Source organism: Brassica napus, chromosome A10 (genome assembly GCF_020379485.1).
Source record: "Brassica napus cultivar Da-Ae chromosome A10, Da-Ae, whole genome shotgun sequence".
Taxonomy (NCBI): domain Eukaryota; kingdom Viridiplantae; phylum Streptophyta; class Magnoliopsida; order Brassicales; family Brassicaceae; genus Brassica; species Brassica napus.
The window spans coordinates 12,795,185-12,813,272 of NC_063443.1; the positions used below are offsets into that span (position 1 = coordinate 12,795,185).

The window sequence follows — 18,088 nt, forward strand, 5'->3', positions numbered from 1 at the left end:
AATTAGCTTAGTTCTAGAATTATAGACACGGTAAGCTGAGCTATTTGTAGAGTAACCAAGAAACATCCCAACATCACTTTTAGCATCGAACTTCCCCAAATGATCCTTATCGTTCAGAATGTAACAGAGACATCCAAAAACATGGCAGTAGCTGAGGTTCGGTGTCTTTCCTTTGAAGATCTCATATGGTGTAGTCTTGGTCTTAGGCTTGACATACACTCGGTTGATGATGTAGCACGCTGTATTCACAGCTTCTGCCCAGAATCCAGATGGAACCTGATTACCAGCCAGCATTGCTCTGGCCATTTCTTGAAGTGTTCTGTTTTTCCGCTCAACGATTCCATTTTGCTGAGGTGTTCGTGGTGCAGCATACTGATGTTGTATGCCTTGATCCTCGCAGAACTTGTCAAACAGGTTGTTCTCAAACTCACCTCCGTGGTCACTGCGAATTTGAACGATTCCTCCTCCTCTCTCTTGTTTGAGTTGCAGAGCTAGAATCCGAAAGCTTTCAAGGGCATCTGATTTATGTCGTAGAAATCTTACCCAAGTGAACCTGGAAAAATCATCAACTAACACAAAGATGTATTGCTTTCCAGCAACACTTTCAGGTGAGATTGGACCCATAAGGTCTATATGAATTAATTCAAGGACACGTTTTGAGTTAATTTGAGATACCTGTTTGTGCTGAACTTTGATCTGCTTACCTTTGCAGCATGCACCACATATGCTATCTGTCTGTTCTGTGAGAGCTGGGACTCCTCTGACTACCTCAGCCTTCACGAGTCTTGAAAGACCATTGGTGTTCATGTGACCAAGTTTCTTGTGCCAGAGTTCTGTCTGTGATTCTTTAGCAGTCAGACATTGACTTGATGGTTTCCACATGTAGCAGTTGTTACCCGAACGATATCCACACAATACAAGATCCCCTCTGTCGTTTACTGCTCGGCACTCTTTTCTGTCAAAGATGACTTGGAGTCCTTCGTCACAGAGTTGGCTCACACTGATGAGATTGGCTTTCAGACCTTCGACATAAAACACATTTATGAGACGTGGGAGATCAGCTCTATCTGTCAAACCAACACCGAGTATCTTCCCTTGACCTCCATCACCGAAGGTTACTTTTCCACCTTGAATTTCTTCTACATTCTCCAGACATTCCAGGGTTCCTGTCATGTGCCTAGAGCAGCCACTATCAAAATACCATGGGAGATCAGTCTGCTTAGCGCTGTCAGTTGATGTGTATGCCACGTTTCCCACTATCATCTTATTACTCATGTCTTCATGTAGATGATCACAGTTCTGAGGAAGTGACATTTCATCATTGTGTTGTAACACAGCCACTTCATCAGATGGTTCCCAGTCTCGAATGAATGCAAGATTGCACATTATGGCTTTTCCTTCTCTCTGATCACTGATAGGAGTGGGTTCAGGTCCTGATCCAGTCGTCTCATCAGCGTTGATCCTTAGTGGTGAGACTCTGTTTCCATATTTTGGATACAGATCAGTCTTAGCGATCCACACATGTCCCACTTTGCTAGGTTCCATGAAGCATCTGCTGGTCCTCCAAGCGCGTTGAAGTTGATTTCTCATGAAATGACAGTTAGTGGCCTTATGACCTGTTTTGCAGCAAAACATACATCCATTCTTTCGTTTAGTGGAAGATACATTGAAGCTCTTTGTGGTTGTTGGATTGACGAAACCAACTGTCTGAGGTGTGCTTGAACTCGTCTGTTGAGAACCTTTCACAAACGTCACTCCTTGAGTCAGATCCTTTGACTGAGAACAATAACCTTGATATCCAAGTCCACGGCAGGTGGCTGGTGATTGTCCGACACTCAAAATGTGATCAAGTTTGTCAGATCCAGTGTTAAGCATCCTCACTTTCTTGTAGTTCTCACTGAGCTCGTACTGCAGCAGTCGACTCTTTTCTAACTCCTCATTCAGCAACAGCTTGGCTTGATCATATCTGGTCTCCAGGCCTTTTAAACGATGTGCCTGATCTGAGATGGTTTTCTCAAGAGAGTCTCGTCTCTCTTTTTCTCTGTTTTCAGCATCCACAGGAGTAATTTCATCACCTTTTGCCGGTTGTTCCAGTTCAAGAATGTTTACCTGAGCCTTTAGCATTGCTCGATCCTTGATCAGTTGAAGATTCTCAAGACTCAGCTCAGTGAATTTATCAAACAGAAGTCGGTACTCAGATTTGAGATCGGGGTTATCTCCTTCTGGTTCTATCTCAGATTCTGAATCTGTCATAGAGATTGTCTCACATGCGTCATCTTGGCCAACCAGAGCTACAAAGTTCATAAGTAGTTCTTCATTGTCACTGCCCTCCTCAGACTCTGTGTCGCTGAAACAGATGAGTGATTTGTCCTTTTTGAGGTTGTTAGGACACTCGCTCCTTGTGTGTCCATACCCCTTGCATTCAATGCATTTCAGTTCCTTTCTTTTGGTCAAGGGACATTCATTACGATAGTGACCGTAGCCTTCGCATTCATGACATTGTAGTTCCTTTTTACGGTTTCCTCTTCCTGAGTCATTTCGTGCGTTCGAGCGATCACTGTCTCTGCTCTGAAATCGGTTGCTAGACCTGTTCTGTCCCTTCTCAACCCGTTTAAGCATTTTGTTGAAGTTCTTAGCCATAAGACTCATGTTGTCCTCAATTCGTTTGACACGATCAATCTCCTTATTGTCTGCAGTAAAAGCAATTCCTTTTTGCTCTTTGGGAAGTCCTTCTGTTCGTTCAAGGTCATGAACTTTGAGAATCCCTGCCAGTTGATCAAATTTCATCTCATCGGTGTTGATTGCAATCTTCAAGACAGCTTTGTATGCCTCAAATCGAGGAGGGAGACATCTCAACACCTTTTTTACAAGTTTCTTTTCATTATACTTCTTTCCGAGAACAGAGGCTTCATTGGCTATGGAACTGATCTTTGAGATGAAGCTCCCAATTGACTCATCATCCTCCATACGTAGATTCTCGAACTTAGAGGCAAGATGGTCAATTCTAGTGCGTCTTACACTCGTGTTTCCCTCAAAGTGATTGATGAGTGTGTCCCACGCTTCCTTGGCTGATTCACATCCCTGAATGATTTTGAATTGATCAAGATCAACAGCTGAAAAGATCGTTGTGAGAGCCTTAGAGTTGAACTTTGATGCAGCCTTATCAGAGTCAGTCCACCTTTCCTTGGGTAAGGGTCCAATGGACTTGTCATCCATCACCATGGTGGGAACAGTCCACCCTTGTTCAACAGCAGTCCATGCGTCTTCATCTATCCCTCGAATGATATGTCTCATTCTTGCTTTCCAATGCCCAAAGTTCCCCTCATCCAACATGATAGGTTTTTGTAGTGCAACGAGTTCCTTCATAGTTTCCATGATTGTCGCAGGACCTCAACCTGTGTGTAGACTCAATGAGTCCACAGAGGTGACCTGCTCTGATACCAAATGAAAGATCTAGGATAACTAAAGTAAAGAACACTCAAGGATTTTCAAACACAAACTTGTTTTATTAAGAATCTTTTAGACAATCCAACAGGACTTAGTCTAATCCGAATGATACAACGTCTAACCTGACTTGTAACGGACCAATTCTCAATCTACCCAGTGCACTAACGATGACAGCTTCACCGTTTGCTAACCTAACGTCTGCTACTGAACAAACCTCAGAGCATGTAAAACAATTCTCAAAAGCGTAACCTCGACACCCTGTCAAGTTCCCTTTTTATATCCTATTCCCTAAGATATCTAATCTTCCTGATATCTCTCCAACAGACGAGATCTCTGATTGCTTCTCTCTGAAGCAATATCTCCGTAATGGTTATCTGCCACGTCATTAACTTGTAACGGCTTTGTTACGCGATATGTCACATACCGGTTCAACCGTGTAGCACTTGCTCTGCTCAACATTGAACCGGCTCCAACTTGGAGCTAACAACCGGAACACCTGAATCTAACCGGCCGGACCAGTTTAGAACCAACAAAGTCCGCCATGAATTGATTTACCAATACATTTGATCATTTTATAAATTTCTTTTGTAAACAAATTAATATTAAAGAACTTATGGAGCTCCGTTACAAACAAGAGAGAAATATGAAAATAATTGACGGGGTCCAGTCATGGCCGCTTAGTCACCTTCATGGATGCAACGTTTGTCCTCTGACCCGATATGGGCCACTATTCTTGTCTTTTTGGTCTTTTTCTTTCCTTTTCTCATCACAGTCAGCTGCTTTGCCCTTGTTATTATCACATGATTACTACATTTTTTACCACTGCTTGATTCTTTCTTTCTGGCCCCACAGGATGGCTTTTAAATGCAATCAAGAAGGCCCATCAAAAAAAAAAACTGGTGGTTCCCTAAAACACCCTTTGATCTAGGAGCTGATAGTGATACAATGCGTTGGTTGAACACATGATTTATGGCGGAAACTAGGGCGACTTTCGTCATTCAAGGAAGGAATTCTTGTCCCAGGAAGACTTTAAAAGTCAAGACCGTTAAGTTTTTGATTAGATGAATCATGCGACAATGAATATTCAGTTAAGTTCGTTTTTGTTTCTGGAAAGATCATAATGTTTTGGACAAGGAGAGCAAGTCTAGGCGAAAATAGATTTAATATTATACGATGATTTAACAGATTTATTTTTGTATAATTTCTACTTGTGCACAGTCCCAAATTTTAATTTGTTTCTGTTGTTCTGGTTGATGATAACAAAAACAGAAAAAAAGATCTGTGGTTACGAAATAATTAAAAAAAAAACAAAACCAACTTAACATTACCAATTAACGATTGATTAAACTGAAAAGTGAATCTGAATTATCAATTTTGCATTTAGTTACATATTTGTGAATTTTATAAAGAGGAAAAATATCTTTCGAAACATACCATTTTGATCTTCTTTTTTTTTAACGCTGATTTATTATGATCTTACAATTATGATATAGGAAAGATTACATAGACGATTCGACAACCGCGCTGTAGTCTGCATAATTGTTTAATAAACCGCGCTCTTTCCGGGACTTGAAACCTAGATTTCCTGTAATCTGCAATAAATTGCATAGTCTGGGATTTGAATCCCAGACCTGGGTGTAGAAGCCTTTAAACCTTAACCAATAAGCTTCGGTGCTTCCACATATACCATTTTGATCATGCTTTTGGTATTTAGCCAAAAAAAGTTTTCCAGAAATTGGGTCATCATATATAATGATACATTTATTTAGAACAGATTTTGGTAATACAAACTCGTCAAATAGATTATTCACTAATTTTTGTCAACTATAGATTGTTTACTTTTGTGAGTTGGATACATGAAGTTTTGGATTGAGTTTTTCTTTTACAGGAACTAAGATCATGTATTTTAAAATATATAGTATAATAACCATAGTGTATGTAATTTTTTAGTTTAAAACTTATTACTACTTTTCCTCTTAAAATTTGGATCCTAATTAATTGTTGACGAAGACCGGATGAATTGGGGTCGGCGAAAAACTTGGTTATAGTTAAAGAAAACACTTGGTTATAGAAAATTTAAAATAAAAAAGGTCAATTAAAAACCCCGACACATGTTGATTCGCCGGTTCGGTATGTAACTTAAGCTGGTTCTAACTAAAAGTTCTTATACCAGAATTAACCGACTGTAATAAAGAGCAAACCGGAAGTCTGAATATGTATTGACGCGGATTAGATTTGGTAGGGAGCAATTTAATTAAAAACAAAGTTAATCTATCAACATTTAAAAGGAAAAAGATAGATACTGTCTGAATTAGAAAAAAATCCAAATTAATACCCCAACAAAAGAAAAAAAAAGTTTTCTTCATCTGTAAAGGAAACGCGACAAAAGAAAAAGAGAGAGAGAGAGAGAGAGAGAGAGAAGAGGAAGGTGGGCTTTAAAAAGAGAGGACTCGTGGAGGCTTTACTGAAGCGATCCGTGGAACCAAGCTGACACAAAGTGGCCACAACATCTTCTCCTTCTCCGCCTTATAACGTTTGATACATTCACAAATCTGCACCCTAATCTTCACGCTTGTTTCCTTCCTAAACAAGGTACGCATTCCCTCATGGATCCATTATTTATTCCTGCATGTTATTGGTTTTATTATCAATCTCACAATCAAAAACTTCTTTATTATTTTGAAGAAACATGACGGACACGACGAAGGTGATGTACATAGTGGTGGTCGACGGCGATGTTGATATAACGACGGCGATTCTCGAAGAAGACGGAAGCGGGAATTGGAAAGATTCGTTTAGGTATACGCGTCCGGTTTTGCAAAGTACTCTTCAGCTCATGGGATGCAAAGCGCGTCACGCCTTCAAGGTCATCACGCTCCTTCTTTCTTTTTTTTTTTTTCTCAGATTCTTTTTTTTTTTTGGGGTTTGATTTATTTTCCGATAACATCGCTTTCATCGAGTTCTGATTCTTTATTCTTGTCCTTTAATGGTTTGAGAGTATTTCCATTTAATTTTTATTTTAATTATAAAAGTTATATGGATGGAACAATATCATTCATACTAACGAATATGCATTTTTAGTCAGGACTTTTAATGGATTCTAGAACAGAGTTGTGTCTGGATTTAGACAAGTTTTAAGCACGTTGTTTTGTCGTCTCAGTTTCGTACTTTGGCTTTACTGACCGACATGTCTTTTCTCTTACAATATTTATTTTTTTGGTGAATGAGATGATTAATTATTTTACTAATATTTGAGATTGAAAGTAAACATGACTTTGATTCTACCAATGTTTTTTCTAATTTGGATTGTTTACTGATTTTACAGAATAATATGTTTACATTTGATTAGTGTGATGTTATCTAATTGTATTATGTTCCTCATGTCTTTGGATTCTATGTTCAGTCTTTTCATTAGCGTCTTTGGTTTCTTATAAAGGCACTATGTTTCAAGATAGACCCTGAAGTCCTGGTATTTTTTTTTTCTTTGGTTGTGAGCAGATTAGCCGCAGGGTTTTTGAGTTAATAAGAAGTGAGGGATCATTAATACTTTCCCCCTCGCATGGGAAAGAATCTGTATTTGGGAAGGCAGTTGATGCTCCTTCAGCTTGTGATGGTGTAGAAAAGGTTAACAAAGTTAATTTCTCAGCTACCAATGATGCTGATGATAAGAGCAAAAGTAAGCCGTTTGAGATGTATAAAAAGCGCACAACAGTTGTTGTTTTGAGGGAGACATTTGTAAACGTTGTCTGTGACGCTCTTGCTGAATACAAGTATGTGGGTCATGACCAAAGGGCTGACTTGATTCTGGCCTGCAAGTAATTTTTCTTACCATTAATCAGAAACATTTATGTGGTGAAGATATCAATATGCTCTTTTACTTCTCATAATCATATCTTAAGAGTTCTTATTATTTGATGCAGGATTAGAGAAAGGAAAGAATCTGTAACGGTTCTGCTGTGTGGCACTAGTGGCTGTGGCAAATCTACACTCTCTGCACTTTTGGTATTATTCATAATAACTATTTATGAGCTTTAGATAGCCTTTGGGAATTCGATTTTAGGTTACATTTTGAGAAGCTTATATTAATGATGCATCTTGTGTTAACAGGGCAGCAGGTTGGGGATTACAACAGTTGTATCAACCGACTCAATCCGTCATATGATGAGAAGTTTCGTTGATGAGAAGCAGGATCCTCTGCTCTGGGCTTCAACCTACCATGCTGGAGAGTACCTCGACCCTGTGGCAGTTGCCGAGTCTAAAGCCAAAAGAAGAAGAGACAAAAAGATGGATAGTTATGGAAAATCACTACTTGAGGACGAGAAACCAAATGCCTTTGCAGATTCTCAGTCAACCACTCCTGTATTGTTAAGCCACAAGCAAATGGCTGTAGAAGGATTCAAGGCTCAGAGTGAAATGGTGATTGATAATCTCGATAGGCTCATTACCTCATGGGAAGAAAGGAAAGAGTCTGTGGTCGTTGAAGGAGTCCATCTAAGCCTTAACTTTGTGGTAATTAAGTCTCTCTCTTTGTAACACATCTCATTTTGTAATAAGTAATTCTAACTTCTTGTTTTTTTATAGATGGGGCTGATGAAAAAGCATCCTTCAATAGTTCCTTTCATGGTTTACATCTCAAACGAGGAGAAACATTTGGAACGGTTTGCTGTAAGAGCCAAGTACATGACCTTGGACCCAGAGAAAAACAAGTACGTGAAGTATATACGTAACATCAGAACCATACAAGACTACTTGTGTAAGCGAGCCGACAAACATCTAGTTCCCAAGATAAACAACACCAACGTTGACAAGAGCGTGGCAGCAATCCACGCGACGGTCTTCAGTTGCATGCGTAGGCGAGAAGCAGGAGAACAGCTCTATGATGCTACCACCAATACCGTCTCTGTGATAGATGACGAGTATAGGAACCAGTGTACAGCTAACTCGCTGAGTTCCAAGGGAATGTTTCAGCTGATCCAAAGAAAAGGCTCTTCTAGGAATCTAATGGCTCTTCTGAATACAGATGGGACTTTTGCAAGAACTTGGCCGCTTGCTGGTAAGGTTGATGAGACTGGGAAGCCTGTCTTTAGTAATGAGACAAATGGAATGGAGCATCCTGTTTATGGATACTTACAGAAAGCTGAACCGGTGAATCTTCAGTTTGGTCTGTTTGGGATCAGTGCTTGGCCTAGTGATGGAGCCACGAGCCGCGCTGGGAGTGTGGACTTGGGTGAAAACGCTAGTAGGCATTACTCTTCTTGTTGCAGCTCGCCTAGGATGTCTGAAGGAACTTCCAAAGAGGTATACTCTTGTTTGATTCTAATGTGGAATTTTTTTTTGATGATTCAGTATCTTATATGGTATGTTATTTTCAGCTTAAGGAGGAGCAGTCCGTGCATGGTAGCGATGAAGAAGTGGAGGATGATCCTCCTGAGCAAGAAGATACAGATTTTAGCGATGATGATGATAACAAGCGAGACCATGAAGAGGTAAGATGTGTGTTTCAAATGGTTTTCTTCAGACCGACCCTGAAATTTTAGGGGATATTTAGTAAGAGTTTTTTAATAATTTTTAATATAAATTTGTGAATTTATATGTAATTTATTTAAAAAATTGTGGGGGCCATTTTGGCCTATGTTTCACTAGTCTATGCTCAGAATCCGGTCGTGTTTTCTTGTGTTTCAGTAACTTGAGTGTGTTGGTGTGATTGTTACAGGTGGGTTCAGTTGATGAGCAGTCTACAAAGTCAGACGAGGAGTACGATGATCTTGCAATGGAAGACAAAAGCTACTGGACAGATGACGAGGAAGAGTCTAGAGATACGGTCGCGGTAATGTCTGAGAAAAACCACAAGCCGGCAACAAAAGATGACAAGTACATACAGAACTTGGATCTTTTCCTCAAGACAGCGAATCAGCAGCTGGTCGAGCCGCTTGAGCTATGTGCGTCGCTGCTCACGTGCGAGTATGGAGATGCAAGACTCTGGTCGGGTAAAGAAAAGATGAGGAAGCGTTCTCTAAGCATATCAGCTCTTGGAAAACGCGGGTCGGGTTTGGGTGATCCGATTCTCTTGGGTGCCCCATGATCCTTAGCTTTGGTTGCTAGCAAACTCCTCAGTTTATTAATTATGGTTTAGTCTTTAGTTTAAGTTTTGTGTGTTCGTGTGTGTGTATAGTCTTGCCTCAAACCTTGGGGTTGCTTAATGTGCACTTTTTTTCTTATGACTTGAGACCTTAGATTCTAACTTTGCTTCAGATTTTAAGACTAAAGTGTATACTTCGCTTTACTTGGGAGTTCAAATCAAACAAGTAAAATCTTGGATTCATGTCACTTTCTACATACAATTCCTGGCATTGACAGAAACAAAGTTGGTTCAGAGTTGTTTTGACTGTTTTATGTAAACGACAGTACATAGATTGACACTGTCGAAATAAAGTGGTGCAGCGCGAAGCAGATGGTTATGTCCAGTGGCGGAGCCAGAAATATTTTTTAGTAGGGTCAAAACAAAATTATTCATATTTTTTTAAAAAAATAACCTACATTACAATTCATCTATTCTTTATTTGTATCACAATTTTTTTAACAATATTTAGATTTTATTTGAATAAACAATAAATACAACCACCTAAAAACCAAACATCATTAAAAACATCGTTATAATTTTTAACATTTTTAATATTTGTATTTTGGGAACAGATGCATTATCTATTAAGAATAACAAACTAAATTACATATTTAAATACATAAATTGCAAATATAGATCTTAAATTTTCAATGAGTTTAAATCATGTCATATCTAACTTGATATAAACACAAAATATGACCTACAGATACTAAAGTAAATTAGAACGTAAACATGTTTTACTTGTCTTTTTGTAATGAAAAGTAAAATATATGAAAACGAAAAACACTAGCAAGAAAATAAAACAATAAACGTAAAAGATTTGTTGACATTTTAGATAGTAATTTGTGGATTCATATTAAAGTGGATTCAAATTAAAACTGAGTCCAAAATGAAGTAAGCCCAAAAATAACTTAAAATAATTCTTTGATTATTTTGTCTTTCGCGTTATTTTTATTTGTGGGGTCAGTTAGAAATTTATGCTGGGTCACAAACAAAATTTATACAAGAAAAACACATAATTTTTTTTATTTAGGTGGGGTCAGCTGACCCCCCTACCACCTTACTACCTCCGCCCCTGGTTATGTCTTAGATTCAAGATTTAAAAATCTTAAATGTTGAGTAATGAACCTAAAAATGGAATTATGTGTATATGTGGCTGAGGTCAAGCAGTGTACGAGCAATGTATGCAATGTTGTATAACAGACCACGAGTGGATTTTTATTCACAACTTTATTTTGGATATATTTTTGTTTGTTTAACTATCTCTGAAATATAAAGTTTTATTGATTCCAAAAAAAAAAAAAAACTTTTATTAATTCCAAGCGGGGATTGTGATAGAACACAGGACATAATATCAAGACGATTAGGATTTTTCTTTCAAACGCCTTAATCAAATACTAAATTGCCCAACTGAGCTAAACTATAAATTAGCTTTAACGTAAGATGAACTCCATAACCAAATGTATCAAAAAGCAAAACTTAGAAATGTACATTCAGTATTCGATATGACCAAATTAATATGTTGTTCTGATTTCTGATTTAGAGGAATTATAGATTTTGATCTAGAACTTGGATTAAAAAAATGCATTCATTACCAAAATAAAATAACATAACCTGATGACATCATCGAATTAAATTCGCTAATGGAATCCAGAGAATTTGACATGCAATTGTTGGACCGCTTTAGTCTTAGATACACGTATAATTCACAATTTGGTATATATAATTATTTGTATGCGTCTGTAAATCTGCTGGCATTGTAACCAGCATGTTGCTAAGGCAGTGGACAATATAAGATTCCTTTTGAGTGTTTTGCTTCTTTTTTTCTTTAGAATACATTCCCAAAAAATACATATAAAATGAAAACAATCAGAATAATTTATATGGTAGCGATAAGGATTTTTTTGAACACCGATTATTATACTATTAAAAAGAAAGCTACCACCCAACTAGGGCAGAGTTGCAGTAGCAGTACAAAGGGCTGATTTTGCTAAGTGATCAGATGTGGAATTCAGAAGTCTTGCAATCAATTTAAAAGAAACAGAGCAGAAAATTAAAGATAGATTTTCGATTTTATGAATGATTCCGTAGAGATCAGCCGGATGATCCTTCGAGATGATTGCTGCCAAGAGATATTGGCAGTCTGTGTTGATGGTCTAGTGAAGATCTAAATAACAAAAAAAGACGAAATTAAATTGAGAGAGAGAGAGTAGAGAAATAGAAAGAGAAAGTGGAGTTTTAGTTAGTCAGTATATTTATGATTTTTGTTTTTGAATCACAGTGGATTTATGATTTTTTGTGTATATATGCAGGACCGGCTCAACACTGTTAGGGATCCTACGACAAAAGTATTTTTTTAACTCTCTAAAATTTATATACAGATAATATTTAAAATATTATTAAAATTTAATCGATAAAATTTTGTAATGAAAATAAAATTATATACATATCAAATAATTTTAGACCCTTTTCAATTTTATTTATTATATTTATAATTTTTTTCTATATAAAATATAGATTTATAAAAAAAAAAATTGAACCTCTTAATTATTAGTATACGAAAGGATATGTGCTTGAGTCCGGGGTAGTCGCACTGTTTGTCTGCCCCAAAGAGCCGGCCATGTATATATGACCCAATTTTTCTAGTAATAAGTTGTCTTAATAGAAATTTCAAATTTCCTTGCGGAAAAGACCATAAACGCAGAACCGCTAAAAGTAGAAACACGTTTTTTGTCACAAAACATGTACGTCATCATGAATTAACACTAGCTAAGGAACAAATATAACGTTCTCTAAATATTATGTGATCACTCTTTCTAAAAGTGTTAATCAAAAAACTTATATATGGTTCTTTTTGTCATCTTGAGTATTTTTTTGTTACAAACATACAAATTAAATTATCGAAAACAAAATATTATTTATTGCACGTATCCTCTGTATTTTCCCAATTTTGTATTAGTTTTAGTGAGGAAAACGCATTGTGACTTTTTAACTATAATAAGTACAACTGTTATTCTGCTGTTACAATATTTCTAAGCATAGTTAGGGATCTGATTACATCATCATCAAAACTATATTTTAATAAGTAAGAATCTAATATTTTGTTTCTTTCTATGACACTAGCTAATATATTTTAAAAAATTAACCCCAAAATAATATACATATCAAATGAAACCTTTCAGTCAATGCAAAGACATTTTCACGTAGAGAGGAAGGATCACCTGACTTTTCCCCATGTATGAATGAATATAACGTAATGAATCACGCCGTGATTTTCTTGGATTGATTACCCCATTATGTGAAGAAAACTCAAATTTACCAGTTTACTCCCCTCCTCTTGCATCACAACTTTCAAGAAAAATTTACTTCTAATAACCAGTAGAGCTATAATTAACCTAAATGAATTTCTCATCTGTAACACTCTATGGTTCCTAAATAAAAAGAACCCTACCTCTGCCATCGATATTTTTTTTGATAAACCCTATCGGCCGATCCGGTCGGTTTCAGGAGGAACGCACTTAATGCTACAGAGTGAATTGGCTACCACACTGCTTACTGCTTGAACCGAGTTTAGAATACTTTCCGACTAATGCTAGAAGATAAACCGATCATCTATTGCGATCCACCATGTAAATCACTTGGGCCCAAGTCAAGATTGACCAAATAATGATAATTTAGTTCCCATAGAAAATTGAATCCATAACTAATGTTGATATACACCAAGTCTCAAGAGATTATCACTAGACTACCACCACTAGACTACCACCACTTGATTGCCACCGATACTTTATGGTATATAATATTTGTAAAGGCAAAAATTTACTCTCTGCAAGGAGGAATTGCTGTGTATTTACATATGAAAGATCACTATAATTTTCTCGAACTTACATTTCGTGCAGTTTTTTTATTTCCATTTAAGAAGTTTAGGACCGAATCCCATAATCTTTTTATACCAGAGACAAAAACCGATTACTAAATCTCTTTCTCGTAGAGACTGAGATTCGTACCTAACATATTCACCCTTAGAGCAGAAGGTTTTACCAATAGAGTTATAGTAGCTCCGGGTTCGTGCAGTATATTATCAATGTACACACCTTAGAATATAAATATATTTAGCTTTCTTATATCGGGTATAAAATTATTTATTGGAGAGAAGATCCCACATCGGATATATGAAAGGGACCATGATAAGTTTCTTGGACTTCCAACTTAAAACCAATTGGCAATTAGTGGATTGACCCAAGTCCCTTATATATTACTCAAGTCCCTTTCATATATCCGATGTGGGATCTTCTCTCCAATATTATTAAATCAAAGAAAACATATTACAGCGACGAAACTCGAAATAAGTAGTAATTCTCCTTTCAAACATCTAATTCTGAGAATACGGACAGGTGTTTATAAATACTAAATTGGAATCTAAGTGAACCTTTGGGACGTAAGACGAGGCTTAACTCTCGTTTAAGCATGCTCGCGGCGAAAGTGAATATTCCACATTATTATTATAAGACACAACTAGTATAATTGTAATCAGTATCACATAAGACAAATTTTGGGTCATTAATTAGCGTTAAGAACTATACTAATATAGTATAACTATATTATATGCGTTAAACGAATCCCACTTATGGCCTTTTAGAATCTCCATCGGCTCTTGCTAAAACTTTCGTATCTCTATATAAACCAATCCTTCTCCTTTTGTTCAATATAACACAAACCCACAAGCAAAATAATAATAATACAAAATGGCTAATGGTTTGGGTGAACCGGGAAGCTCAATGCACGGAGTCACCGGACGAGAACAAAGCTATGCATTCTCGGTCCAGTCTCCTGTGGTTCCTTCGGACACATCAGCAATGTTTTCTCTTCCCGTGGATACCGAACACAAAGCCAAAGTCTTCAAACTCCTCTCATTTGCAGCTCCACACATGAGAACTTTCCATCTTGCATGGATCTCATTCTTCACTTGCTTCATTTCCACTTTTGCTGCTGCTCCTCTTGTCCCCATTATTCGAGATAACCTTAATCTCACCAGACAAGATGTAGGAAACGCCGGTGTTGCCTCTGTCTCCGGAAGTATCTTCTCTAGGCTTGTTATGGGAGCCGTTTGCGATCTCCTTGGGCCACGTTATGGATGCGCATTCCTCGTCATGCTCTCGGCTCCAACTGTCTTCTCAATGTCTTTCGTTGCTGATGCCGGCGGGTAAGCAGGCTTGTATATTGTAAAATTGCACAAATCTAAAGTGTTACTTTTACTAGTTTGAGACGTCTTATCTAAAAATATTTTTGCTAAAAGTTATTTTATTTTCAACAAAAAGGTTAATTAATTATTTGTTAATGATTTCATATATATGTATTCAATGTGAAATTTCTAACAAGTTGTTTTACGATAGGTACATAACGGTAAGATTCATGATCGGGTTCTGCCTTGCCACCTTCGTGTCATGCCAATATTGGATGAGCACGATGTTCAACGGTCAGATCATAGGTTTAGTGAACGGGACAGCGGCTGGGTGGGGAAATATGGGCGGTGGAGTCACGCAGCTGCTCATGCCTCTGGTCTATGAGATCATCCGACGGTTAGGGTCCACGTCCTTCACAGCGTGGAGGATGGCTTTCTTCGTCCCCGGGTGGATGCACATCATTATGGGCATCTTGGTCTTGACTCTAGGACAAGATCTCCCTGATGGTAATAGAAGCACACTTGAGAAGAAAGGTGCTGTCACGAAAGACAAGTTCTCAAAGGTACTACTTGAATTAAATAAGTGCTTCTTCTTGGATCCTTTGAATCTTAATCTTACATATATTAAGGTCTGCAGAAGTACAGATCGTTGTCTAGATTATATATTTTTCCATTGTATTTTTTAATGTTGTTCTGAGACAACTTAACTTCCTATTTTTTCAACGAGGCAACTTAACTAGATTAATATTTAAATATACAGATTTTTTTTTCTTTTAGACAGATAAATTTATCCAACAAAACAGTCTAATTCATGGCTTTCTTAGTCATTTCAAACTCTCACAAGTATGTAAATATGTTTTAAAAGGAAATTTCGATGCCCTTATTTTATTTTATTTTATTTTTACTGCGAAACCCTTATACTTAAGTCTAAGGATTGTAATAATTTATACCATACCTACATAAATTTTCTCATTTTTGTTGTTATATATCTTTTCTCGTTTTTATGAAGACTCTTAATTTTCGTGTGGACAACTTTACCAGGTTTTATGGTACGCGATCACAAACTATAGGACATGGGTCTTCGTGCTACTATATGGATATTCTATGGGAGTAGAGCTCACAACCGATAACGTCATCGCCGAGTACTTTTTTGACAGGTTAAATAATTAAATGTAACACGTACTTAAATTTAATTTGTTACCAATTAAACCCCAAAATATATAAATAACGTATATGGATAAAACGACTCAGTATATGGTGACCATTATTTGTAGGTTCCATCTCAAGCTTCACACGGCCGGTATAATCGCAGCAAGCTTTGGTATGGCTAATTTCTTTGCACGTCCTATTGGTGGATGGGCCTCAGACATTTCGGCTAGATACTTTGGCATGAGAGGCCGTCTCTGGACCCTATGGATCATTCAAACCTTAGGCGGTTGCTTCTGCGTATTGCTAGGCCGAGCCACGACCCTCCCAACGGCGGTTTTCTCTATGATCCTCTTCTCTCTCGGCGCTCAAGCCGCTTGTGGAGCCACTTTCGCCATCATACCTTTCATCTCACGCCGATCCTTAGGCATCATCTCTGGGTTAACTGGAGCTGGAGGAAACTTCGGCTCTGGGTTGACCCAGCTTGTGTTCTTCTCGACCTCGACGTTCACCACTGAACAAGGGCTGACGTGGATGGGGGTGATGATTATGGCATGCACATTACCTGTCACTTTAGTGCATTTCCCGCAATGGGGGAGCATGTTTTTGTCTTCCACGGGAGATGAAGTGAAGTCGACGGAGGAATATTATTACTTGAAAGAGTGGACGGAAACGGAGAAGCAAAAGGGAATGCATGAAGGAAGTTTAAAGTTCGCCGTCAATAGTAGGTCGGAGCGTGGACGGTTCGTGGCTTCTGGACCTGATCGTACCCCGGAACACGTTTGAGAGTTATTTTGTATTTTAAATGTGTTATCAATTGCTATTGCTCCGGATGTGTAAGTACTTGCTCGATATGTTTACTTTTTATAAGAGGAACATGCTACTCTTTCTGTAATTTCGTTAACAAGTTAAATTGTTTTAAATTTTATTGTTTGTTTCAGTCGTATCTCTTTAATCAATTTTTATGCTCATGTAGCCAAAATACCCCATAGCGTTATTGGATATAGTAATTTAAAGGAATTGAATCTGAGTATTGGAATGTGAGTTTGAGTGAGTTTTTAATGGATTTGTTGAATTCAATTCAAGGCAAGCAGATTTCACTGTAATTGATTGTGATGTTTATTACTGATGACAGTGTAATTTATTATTTTTAAAACTACCGAATTTCAAAAAAAAAAAAAAAATTGGAGGACTTTTTATATTAAGATTTTGGAATATGAAGTTATGACACATGAGAAAGTCTTTCGAAACCGTCATCGACACGTTCTGATTGGGTTAGCGTACACGACTTCCCGGCGCCAGAGTTAATTAGGAACGGAGGTCACACGTGACGCTAACGATTCCACTGCTGAGACGAGCGCCAAGGAGCTTTAAGTTGCTGATGGCGAGCGTGGAGAAATGGAACTCATTTGTAGCTTCACCTAAGTGGCAGAAGAAGCAGAGCAAGACTGAAACTGAAAATAGAAATGGGAGAAAGGACATATTAGTATTAAGGACATAGATGTAGATATGGAAGACTCTAATGTAAATAATATTAACCTAAATTAGCATCTTATGCTATCTATATATTGTAACTAAGTGGTAACTCGCGCCCTACGCGGAGTGAATGAACTAAAAGAGATTATAATTTTTAATCTATAGATATTAAAAAGTTAAAAGCCATGGTCACAAATTTTACATGTTATATAATGAAATATTGAACGAAATTGTACATATTTATATAAGGTAAGCTTGGATTTTTCAAAAAGCTTGTGTTATTGGTTAGGTGTAATTGAAGTATAGTTTGTGAAAGCAAATCTACGAAAGTAAGCAAAAACTTATATAAAATTAGTTATGAATTTAAGATAAAACGAAACATAGGCAATATAATTACTGATTTCATAATATAAGTTAAGATAAAATGAAACATAGGTTGTAGAATAATATAATATGAAAGGAACAAATTATAGGCCACAAGAATTGAGTCAAATATTATATCGTGAGACTAATGGTAAATAATTCTCTACAATTTTGTGTATAATTTTAATTGGTCATGAAAGTTGTGTATAAATTAGTAGTAACTTTCCTATATTAACCGAAATCATATTGTGTTATATCGATTGTGTATATCAGTTTCTTATATTTTATATGTTGCATAAATTACCGTCAAATGTAAAATTTGAAAAGGAATCATGTAAATATATGAAACCAAT

General features: G+C 37.1%; 2 protein-coding genes across 2 annotated transcripts; both read left to right on the forward strand.

Moving 5' to 3' along the window:
• Positions 1–5,784: 5,784 nt before the first annotated feature.
• Positions 5,785–9,773, forward strand: LOC106371622 (P-loop NTPase domain-containing protein LPA1 homolog 1). The gene is made up of 8 exons (XM_013811702.3): positions 5,785–6,039; positions 6,133–6,313; positions 6,946–7,262; positions 7,368–7,449; positions 7,555–7,956; positions 8,029–8,745; positions 8,820–8,933; positions 9,161–9,773. Exons 2-8 carry the CDS (start codon positions 6,137–6,139, stop codon positions 9,527–9,529), a joined length of 2,178 nt encoding a protein of 725 aa, XP_013667156.1. The 5' UTR covers positions 5,785–6,039; positions 6,133–6,136; the 3' UTR covers positions 9,530–9,773.
• Positions 9,774–12,238: 2,465 nt separating this feature from the next.
• Positions 12,239–16,779, forward strand: LOC106370398 (high affinity nitrate transporter 2.4). The gene is made up of 4 exons (XM_013810410.3): positions 12,239–14,771; positions 14,962–15,313; positions 15,792–15,907; positions 16,025–16,779. Exons 1-4 carry the CDS (start codon positions 14,314–14,316, stop codon positions 16,680–16,682), a joined length of 1,584 nt encoding a protein of 527 aa, XP_013665864.1. The 5' UTR covers positions 12,239–14,313; the 3' UTR covers positions 16,683–16,779.
• The last annotated feature ends 1,309 nt before the right edge of the window (positions 16,780–18,088 follow it).